We start from the raw sequence: 10,801 nt of genomic DNA, 5'->3' as shown, positions 1-10,801 counted from the left end.
TCATACCAATTATCGAAAACAAAACCATATACCTGTATAAATAAAATAGTATATATATTTTCATTCCTGTCAAACAATAAAAAATCACTAGTAAAGGCTTTAAATTATAACGAGGAATACTATCAATTAAACAACTTTTCCTTCACTATATATTACAGTATCAAGAGCATGTTATGTGACATCCTTCTTAGATTAGTAAATCTTACATTAATTACAACCCAAGAGATTAATTTTCATGTTTAAATTATTTTCATATCTAATCTAAAATATGTCTTAATCAAGGGATTTGTAAAAAAAGATTCACAACATATGATACACATAAATGAAATATCATAAGGATTTCCTCCAACGACAAAATCATACCAATTATCTAAAATAAAAATAGAATAGAATATATATATATATATATATATATATATATATATATATATATATATATATATATATATATATATATATAGACATATTGTTATTCCTATCAAAAAATAATAAATCACATTCGAATAAGAAAGAAGGATGCGTTAAAAATTTGACTTATTTAATTAAAACATTCAAATAATATTATGATATGCAAGGAACTGTATCAATAAAACAAGTGTTATGTAAAACATAAATACGAAAAATATTAATAAAAATCCATAGTTACATAACCTAAAATGCATTACGGTAATCGCCACTAAAATGTTTTAGATAACTGAAAAATGCAAAAAAAAACTAATAAAAAATAGTAAATTAATTTTAGGAGTAAATCATATATTGTAGTATTAAAGGTGCTATATCAACAAGGTTAAAATAGAGCTAGAAATTATATTTGTCACAGAAATTATCAATAATTAATTAAAAACATTTAAATTATGTTAATCTTTAAATTTAAAATATACCTAATCTAATAAAAACTATTAAAATAAATATAAATAGGAGTACAAAGTAAAGTGTTGAAAAAAAATTTTTTAAAATGATAACAAGTCGGATCAGTATATAGATAATACAAATTATCAATTTAAAAAATATAATAAATTGGTAACACTTACTTTCATCTCACAGCAAATGACCAAGGGGGGACCAAATATACTTAAAACTGTTAATTGAAAACCTGGTAACATTCTGGTATAACTGGAAAACTTCTTCAAAACTATCTTTAAAAAGAAGAATTAGTTCAAATCGAAATAAAAATTAAGCATTACAACAAATTACAAATAATTAATAATAAAAGCTTGAGAATTAGAACAAAAGGAACTCTACACTCGAACATATTGAATCTGTAACATCTACCAATACTTAAATAGTAATAAACTGAACAATTTAATAGTTTTGGGAGGAGCAATTAAATTATTATGGTATACTTATGGTTGGTATATGTATTATACCAAGATACCAGCAAAATATTTTATAATTTGACTTCTTTTGAAGACTTAACTTACATGATCATATTTTTCAGATCGACTCCTAAATATTAAGAGATATAATGTAAAATATTTAGTTTACACTAAATTGACTTGTTTTCTGTTGTACTTGAATTGTTGAATTTTATATAATGTTCCTTTCATTTACTATTTTCTCTTCCGCGGTCGACCATTTTGAACATCATATTAATCCCGTTTAACATCCATTTATATTTATATGAGAAAAAAAAAGTATTACATTAGATTATTAAGTTGTTAGAAGATACTATTAAAAAAATTATATTTTAATAATTCTGCCTATTGTGATCAAGCAATATTAACTTCCATTATTCAGATGAAATTAGATGAAAACTGTCTGATAAGATTTTCTATCTGATAAACCCCATCATGGATAGTATTTTTATTATAAAAGAACAAAATATACCTAAAGGTAACTTGAAGTGGACTACAATCCTAATGTGGTTTCCAAGTAGTCCATTCTAGGCCAGCAGTACTGATGCATTTACGTCGCCCTAACTCTATGAAACAAATGTCCTATAGAAAGCGTTCCGGAATGTTAACAGTAACAGAATATTGCAATATTTATTTATTACCAATCGCCATTACGCACCTAAATCAAAGATATATTAAACGATAACGTAAAATATAGCAGCGAACGGAAATTCATCTGAAATGTTATGTACTATTGTCATATATATTTTAGTCTTACCTCAATATCACAGGGAACTACAAATGAACGTCAGATGCTCAATAGTTTTGATAATTCGAACGACCCTATGAAATAATGAAATATCAGATTCAAGGAGAGTCTATTACTTACGGAGGTTGGACTATACCAGTAGTCTTTTGGGATAACTATAATATCGGCTAAATGTAATCAAATAAAATATGGGAAATAGTTTTTGCTTACCCGTTATGGAGCACAACTCATAAAAAAAATATAGATATAATATTCCAAAATTAAATGTCGGTTAAATTTTTAAAAATGTCTATAGCGACAGCGTTACTCTACACGAAATAACACCGCTCTTAAACTGTAATAAACAAATGAAGTGCTATAAAATTTGCATACCGAAATGCAATGTTGTCAATAAATCAGGAAATATGCACATTTTTTATATTCAACTTAACAAATTATATAGTACAATAACAATATAAACTTTAATGATATGCCCGATTATATATATATTAATATCAAATTACAACTATTCTAATATAAGGAAACTTATTTAATGGAAATTTCTGCCAAGTTTATTCAAAATAGATATGCCGGACTGTCGAAATAAAATAAGCGGCAACAAATTGGCCACATCATAGGGTTGAAAAAATCAAAATACCTTCGTCTCTATGGCAACCGATTAATAAAATTTTTTACAGACTGCCGAAAAGTATACTTCATTTTAGATATAGTATTTTATACAAATTTAAAATTTTTATTCAAAGACGTACAACTAGACTAGACGTTTTGTATTAAACAAATAAATATATAATGAACTTACTGTGTCATTTTTACTGACTCTGCTTACTTTTTATATAATAAATATCAAGTTTTTCAAAAATTAAAAAGAGTTAATAAGTTTCACATATGAGGACTTACTTGATCTTGTATTTCTTTTTGAAGCTTTTGTACATATACTGTGCTTTTACAGAATATATACTTCCCTAGAATATTTTCTCTTTGATGGCTTGTCTTTTATATCCATAAAATTACATTTTTTATATGTAACCAGAAGAAAAACATTTTTCAAATTTGACAAGTATATTAAAAAGGTGGCGTTCATGTCTATAAAGTAGATCTTAATAAAGAGTTTATAATATGAAAAATATGCTTTATTATGCTAAGTTACATAGAAAAATTAATCTTTAAATTTAAAACAACTTATCAGATATAGTAATTATTAGATAATTCTTCAATACACTTTGAAAGTAATAAAATATAAATATATATAAAAATAATCTTGCATAGCAGATTGTAAATCCACACCATTCCCAAAAAAGTGACTTTATACGGAGAATCATTGACTGATTCGCTATCTTAAATACTGAATTTTTTTCGTCGTCTGAGGCGTACTCAGATGTTTTACCACTTTGGGCATCAATTGCATTTTCTCCATTATCGATTTAGGAATGCTGTCGGTGTCTAAATAGTTGACCATACGACCGTCAGGATACTGATATCGAACATGGTGTTTGCCGTCTACCCACAGTTGAGATCCATCATTGTATTTTACTTTAACTTCACCATTCGCCAATTGGACAGCTGTCCCAACACCAGGTACTGATACCCGTTTCTCTTTGCTTAAGCTGGAACCAAAGGAAGTGCCAGGAGTAGTACTGTTCATTGACAGGGTAAAAGGGACCTATAAAAAAATTACCACTGTAGCAGTGAAGATTTTTTATGGAGTAAATTACCATTGAAGATTTGGATACATTCTCCTTGCAAAAACCATTACCAGCAGATACTGGTCTCCTACCGACAATAATAGGAAAATTAGTTCCTTGTAATTTGGAAAGGGTGTTCTCCAATAGTAGAGAATGTTCAAAACATTCTTGTGCATGTGTCCACATTAATTCCAAAGTTCCATTTAAATTTCTGCACTCATTTTCAGTTCTGTAATTAAACTTATTTCCAGTGGTATCCAAAAATGTTATACCTTCAGTAGTAGATCTAGTTACTTTTCCACCTAAAAAATATAATGTATGCCAGAAAGACAATAAAAATAATGGAATTTGTTTGTAATGATGAATCACAAATCCGTTCATTAATGCCTGTATTATGTAGTTTAAAAGTGTTTACATTGTAAAAAAATTAGATTGGTATTATTTTATACTCAATTAAATAAGTGGCTACTTCTTTCTATTAAAATAAATTTACTTTTAAGTATGTAAAAAAATGTGTTTTTAAATCATTTACCTACCTTCATAAAAGCACATTTCAAAATCTAACAAATTCTCCATAAGGAGACATTTTGCTTTATCACTATATAGAGTTATTTTTGGAGTCTTTGCTCTAACTAACTCCACAAACTTGAAAGCATACATGTACTTTTTCCAATGTTTTTCTGGCAAATTCTCAATACTGTATATTTGATCAGCTCCCTGAACTGGAAGAGGAGGTGGCTCATCTGCTGGAGGAACCCCTCTCCCACCCTCTGGTTCATACAATACTATCCTACATATTAAACTAATTAAGACTGTTAACATAACAAGAATAACCACAACATACCTCAATCCATCTGGTGATATTCTCATAACTTCACATGTGACATCTCTTTTGGTGGAACCCTTTTTCTTGATAAATTCTATCACCACCTCTCCATCATTCAAAATACTCAAAATAGCGTTTTTTGTTTGATGTCTTGTAGGAAGTAACCTCTGGGAACATAACTGAACTAAATTTTGAGACTTAAATGGTTTCTCTAAAGGTTCGCCATTCTGCATTCGAAGAACATTGGATGGAGCTTCATTATTCATATGGAGATTATCCAAACCAAATACTGAGTTAGTATAAGATGGATTCTTATAATTCTGGCTTGTGCATTCTGAGAGAAGAGGTGGTGACTTACTTGATATTCCATTCAAAATTTGATGACCTACAATAATAATATAATTAATAGATTAAAAAATAAATAAATAAACTGTGGTAAAAAATTATAAATACATCAAATAATAAATTCACCTCCTCCAGGATCATTTGGATGATAATAATGGTTACTACATTGACTAATACTTCCATAATTATTTTGGTTGCAAGTAGAACCATAATTAGGTAATACAGGATCCTTTACACCATAGCTACAGCCACTATAACCAAGATTTTGTTGAAGGGAATTACTATTTGGGTACTGACTCAAATATTCCATACTCTGAGTTAAACGGCCTGTAGCATATGGTGTTTCCATGGGATAACAATCACTGCTAGCTTTGCGAAGCTGTCCTAAATTAGAAACACAAAAATTATGATTCAGCACACCATCACTAAATGCACTATCTCTTCGGCTTGACATAGTATGAATGCCACTGTCTTGAGTTAAATTTGAAATCATTATCTAAAATAAGAAAACTAATAGTTTCACAGTTTTACTTTAAAATGTTCATAAAAAACAAAAATAAGAAAACATACATACCTGATTTCTTTTGATAAAAGGATGTTCTAATATTTGATCCAAACTAATTCTATCTTTTGGATTTTTTTGTAACAAAGAATTAATCAAATCTTTTGCTTCTGGTGTTAAATGACTAGGTAAATTATAACTGGCCATTACAACTCTAGTCAAAGTACTTTTTACACCTACAAATTAAATTACATGCTTACTATAATTAAATCAAATATTTCTATTTTACCTTGAGTGTCAAATGGAGGAGAACCAACTAAAAGAGTATAAAGGAGGCATCCTAAGCTCCATACATCAACTTCTAATCCATGTGAACCCCTAGTAGCTACTTCAGGAGAAATAAAGTTTGGTGTACCACACATTGTCATGTGCTTTTCATCAGGCCTTGTTAGTTGTGTTGCTAAACCAAAATCTGCTATTTTCTATAAAATTATAAAGTAACATTTGAATTTACTTCTGAGTTGTAATAAACACAAATCTTACCACTTGCATATCTTTAGTAAGTAATAGGTTTGATAATGATATATCTCTATGCAAAATGTTATGAAAGTGAAGATATTTTATCCCTTCCACAACTTGCTTCATAATACTACTTGCCTCATCTTCATTAAGCATCTACAAATCGTGGAAAATGATACAAATGTAATTAAGAGAAATAAATTTATACTCATACCTTCTTTTTTATATAATGCTGAAGCTCTCCATTATGACACAGTTCCAAAATCAAATATACATAATTGGCATCCTCAAAAAAGGTATAAAGTTCCAAAATAGATGGGTGCTTCAAACGGGAATGTATAGATACTTCTTGCTGCACTCTCCCTACCATACCTTCGGCTTGCATCAGCTTTTTGTCTATCTACAACCACGAAATTTCACAACATATCATTAAATGTAACATATAAACAAACCATTTTAATAGCAACATCAGTACCGGTTTTACGACACCTGGCTCGATAAACAGAAGCAAAGCCCCCCTTTCCAAGTAAATTATGCACCTCATAATCCTAGAATGCATTTATTAAATAAAAATTAAAACTATATACTGTAAACATTAAAATTAACCTCAATTCTATCACTAAGAGAATTTCGTCCGTTCATATTCAAGCTTATTACCGTAAAGCTTAGAAACACTACTCGAAAAATAAATCAAATTGCACTGAACATTTTTCGTAATGAAAATTATAAAATACTATAGAATAAATCAATGATTTTTGAATATTTGTTGAAAAAAATTTAACAAGCCAATTCTTTTGTGACATAATTACAGTTTGTTTTGTATCTCGCGTTAGGTCATAAGTTAGACAAGGATAACAGATTTTTAAAATGTGTTTCTGCGGTTGCCAGTGTATTGACATTTTTAACTTTTAAAAATAGTTCTTGGGTGGAATAAAATTTGGATTTAGAAGGGTTTATTTATTTTATTGAAAAAATCACAGTTTTTATATTAAATAGATATAATTAAATAGTTTATTAGATTAGTACGATAAAAATTGATTATTGCAGTCTTGGCTATCGAGTTCTAGGACATGCTCTGTTGGCAACAATTCTAACGTCTGAAAGATTAAGAAAATTTTATGTAACATATAGATATGTATATAGAGTTATTTACTTCTTCCACATTTGACGGCGCATCGATATTTCTCTATATTAAAATAAGTAATATTGTTGTCACCACAGACTGGATTATATTGTGGTGTGGTCAAACAACGTGATTCGCAAGCAGATACCGTTGTACCCATACCTGGTATGGCAACTGTAGTTGATTCTGAAAATCATCAAATGTTTAGCAATCTAAATAAAATTCAATCAGTCTAAAAAACATTACATAAAATAACATAAAGGCAACAAGGTATATTAAGAATTATCAAATAACGTGCAAACAAAACAAAAGGTGTAACTCCAGTTTATGTTAGTTGATTAAACGTGCCAAAGGGTGTAAGTGTAACACATATTAATAACACGCATATTAACGACAAGAGCTTAGATTTTAAATACCTGGCAGACTAGGAGTCGTTCGCAATCTCATGTTATTTTGAAATAAATTGTTTTGCCAGTTTGGTAGCAGGAAATCATTAAATTGATAATCATTATCAAAGAATATTCTGTCATCTAAAAATTCCATAATAGTCCACGCATTACTATGTCATTGGCTTTACTCAGTCTGAAATGAGAAATGAGAGAAATGTACTCACCGTTTTGTTGAAAAGGTCCAAACTGTCTCTTGACTCTTTCTAAAGGACCAGTATTGTCAGTATTGATGTGATCAATTGGAAAACTTCGACACATAATGAAATTTGTATTTAATAATATTATTAGGCATCCTGAAATGTATAATAAAGGATATTAAATATAAAGGGATATTTATTAAATGGGGCACATTATTAACAATATAATTAACATATAAGGTGAATTCATATCGGTTACTATTGTAGGCAACCGAAGATACAGAACAGATTTTTTAATATACTTTTATGTAAACAAAATAATACATTTGAATATTAATATTTATTATATTATATATTCTTGTGAAATACATGGAAAAAATTCGTGGCTACTCTCACGTAAACCCTAGGTCACGTTAGAAATATCAATAAAATGAGTTAATATTTAATTGTTTTCATCCTTATAACTATTAAACGTATCCAATAACAAGTACGAGGTAGTTTGATGCCTAGTTAAAGTGACACTTATAGGTAATTGCAATACACTACACGTTCTTTAGCATTCTTGGATTTTCCTTGTTGTAAACTTCATTAATAATTCATATTTATAAAAGGATCATTTCATTGCTTGCAGTCTTTTTCATAGTAATATATATTAAATTAAATGATAAAAAAATAAAACATAACAACTCTAGGTTATTTTTAAGTTCTTCTGAATAAATTAATTTAAAAATAACCCCTAGTGTGATTCTTAAAGATAAATCGAATAATTTTAGATTATATTCTTAACTACATATATGATTATAATAAATTATCATTAGTGTTGTAGGAGCAGCAAGTAAAAAAAAGGGGGAAATACAACTTATAGTAATCGACACAGGTGTCTGACATAATTATGAGTCGGGATGTTAAATAATATACTGCGGTTTTTCTTTCATTGAGGATACTAGTAAAGTGGTAATATTAACGAATTTAACCGGCTTCAGAGTATACTATGGTTCTCATTGACTTCTCTCTATGACCTTGTATTTCTGGTATTTTCAGTGGCAACCCGTTATCTACTTTTTTCTGTATTTTAGCTACAAATATCACTAATGTTGTCATTATGTAAATGTTCCCGGTTGTACTTTTGAAAAAATAAGATTGCAAGTTATTTTGAGCATTTATTTTTTAGCAATGTACCTCTGACCACTGAGATGTTTCTTTCAAATAGTTGTTTATGTTTTAATCAATTTTTATAACTTGTTATTCAGATATTACGATTAAAATTTATTATTTAAATTTATTGTTATGGAATTACAAATTAGCAAATATATAATACATTTACATTTCATATTTTGTTTAGTTTAGGCTGTTTTTATTTCAAGTGTCTTTTACAAGTATTTACAAATTATCGTAAAATTGACAAGAAAAACTATTGGGAAATAAAGCAAATTTATAGAGAGTATTCACTAATTTTCAGAAAATGCTTAGTATTGCCACCATTGACCCTAATTTATTTAAAAATGAAACTGAATATTAAAGGTAATTATGAGATATACTGAAAATTATTTTAAAATAAAAATATTGTAATAGTATTTTTGAAATAAAAATAAATTTAAAGTTTTATCGTAATTAAAGCTGCATTATAAAAACAACTAACTCTTCTGATCTGCATATCTATTAATTGTGTATACTATTACAAAGAATTAATTTAGATTTTAAAAACTGTTAATAAAGAAACTGATATGAAATGAAAACAAACACTGAAATGATAAATGATTAAATGCTAATAGAGTGTAATATGTTAAACATTAGTTAATAAATAATACAAAATTGTTTACGTTCTTACCGAATATGAACGACTGCATTTTGTCTTGTCTTGTGTTTACGTCGACCGTTTCTTTCTTGTACCCGTTTCGTGCGATGGCAACTAAACAAATAAAAGCATAATACAAGCGTGGTGTTTATAATCTGACCAGACCTGATTTGCTGTGAAAACCAGTGAGTTTGCAGGACGCACTCTTTAAGCGTTAACCAGTTATGCGATTTTTTCTTGTGGTTTCTTACTTCTTAAATTTAAAATTAAATGTCTGCAAAATAATTATGCTAATAGGTTTATTTAAATAGTTTCTCTCAAGATGGATATAATTTTGTTACATTTCTTCAGAATTTTTTTGAATGCTTTTTCACACTTAACGAGCCTTTTATTTTGCTTATTATATATTTTGTGAACCAAAAATTGATTATTTTTTTAACAGTAACTCAAACTTATCATTAACTCAGATTCATGTTCTCAGATCTCAAAAGAATGCTCGCCGGGAAGAAATTTTCGTCGAATGAAGAGGTGGTCGCCGAAACTGGGGCCTATTTTGAAGCAAAGGACAAATCGTACTACAAAAATGGTATCGAAAAGTTGGAGGGTCGCTATAATCAGTGTATCACCCTTGAAGGGAATTATGTTGAATAAAAAAAACTAATTTAAAAAAAATATGTTTTACTATGATAGATCGGGGACTTTTCAATTGACCTGTTACATTTTTCCATTTTCTTGAAAATTATGTAGGCTTTTCTGAAAGAAGAAAACTGATTCCGGCACACCTGGTATACTGCTTGGGACCTGTTTCACGCATCGAGGTCCAACTGTAATCGCTCCTCATGCCTTCGTCCCAAAATTCTTGATATCGCCGTTCAATTTTCGCTATATCCAGGCGTAGTAGTAAGTTTTTATGGAAAAGAAGATGTGAATGTGGTAACAATGTGTGCATGCTGAAAATATATTTTGAGAGACATTCGAGCTCCAATAGGGGTAATTTTGCAACAAATTGTCTATTACGTGCTGCAATCCGGTTATTTTTGTTTACCGAGAGAGTTATGAACAACATTTTGAAACGAAGGCCATGCTGCTGCTTTATCAGACTTTAAACATTTGGTTAACTTTGCGATAACCATTACTTTTCGAACATCAGTTCCGACAAGTATTCTATGCTTCGTCGCTCGCCGGTGATGAAGACGAAGATCTTAAGACATTTTGCATTTTAACTATAATCTGTTCAAGTTATTTTGTACATACGTCATTTAAATTTGTGACATCAAAACGTCCCAATGTTACGGCATCAGCTCCCAGTTTTAGTTCAGT

General features: G+C 29.0%; 2 protein-coding genes and 2 long non-coding RNA genes across 4 annotated transcripts; 1 reads left to right on the top strand and 3 right to left on the bottom strand.

Annotated features, from left to right (window-relative positions):
- Nucleotides 1-1,045: 1,045 nt before the first annotated feature.
- Nucleotides 1,046-2,420, bottom strand: LOC143190388 (uncharacterized). The gene is made up of 4 exons (XR_013004227.1): nt 2,314-2,420; nt 2,113-2,177; nt 1,828-1,921; nt 1,046-1,136 (listed from the first exon to the last, which is right to left on the bottom strand). It is a non-coding gene; the product is annotated as an uncharacterized LOC143190388 (long non-coding RNA).
- Nucleotides 2,421-3,211: 791 nt separating this feature from the next.
- On the bottom strand, nt 3,212-6,808 carry SAK (polo like kinase SAK). Its single transcript, XM_076394627.1, has 11 exons — nt 6,584-6,808; nt 6,430-6,525; nt 6,192-6,377; nt 6,002-6,133; nt 5,748-5,940; nt 5,531-5,694; nt 5,083-5,452; nt 4,630-4,996; nt 4,322-4,575; nt 3,816-4,087; nt 3,212-3,763 (listed from the first exon to the last, which is right to left on the bottom strand). Exons 1-11 carry the CDS (start codon nt 6,617-6,619, stop codon nt 3,434-3,436), a joined length of 2,400 nt encoding a protein of 799 aa, XP_076250742.1. The 5' UTR covers nt 6,620-6,808; the 3' UTR covers nt 3,212-3,433.
- A 111-nt stretch (nt 6,809-6,919) lies between these two features.
- On the bottom strand, nt 6,920-9,673 carry LOC143190401 (uncharacterized). Its single transcript, XM_076394656.1, has 5 exons — nt 9,515-9,673; nt 7,714-7,842; nt 7,517-7,630; nt 7,131-7,286; nt 6,920-7,074 (listed from the first exon to the last, which is right to left on the bottom strand). Exons 1-5 carry the CDS (start codon nt 9,531-9,533, stop codon nt 7,031-7,033), a joined length of 462 nt encoding a protein of 153 aa, XP_076250771.1. The 5' UTR covers nt 9,534-9,673; the 3' UTR covers nt 6,920-7,030.
- Nucleotides 8,164-10,153, top strand: LOC143190402 (uncharacterized). Its single transcript, XR_013004230.1, has 2 exons — nt 8,164-8,214; nt 9,963-10,153. It is a non-coding gene; the product is annotated as an uncharacterized LOC143190402 (long non-coding RNA).
- The last annotated feature ends 648 nt before the right edge of the window (nt 10,154-10,801 follow it).

This window comes from Rhynchophorus ferrugineus, unplaced genomic scaffold, assembly GCF_030347505.1.
Source record: "Rhynchophorus ferrugineus isolate W39M unplaced genomic scaffold, kcgeb_rfMv2 rfM2, whole genome shotgun sequence".
Lineage (NCBI taxonomy): Eukaryota > Metazoa > Arthropoda > Insecta > Coleoptera > Curculionidae > Rhynchophorus > Rhynchophorus ferrugineus.
The sequence above is the reverse complement of the archived record's forward strand: the minus strand, read 5'-3'. Positions and strand labels throughout refer to the sequence as shown.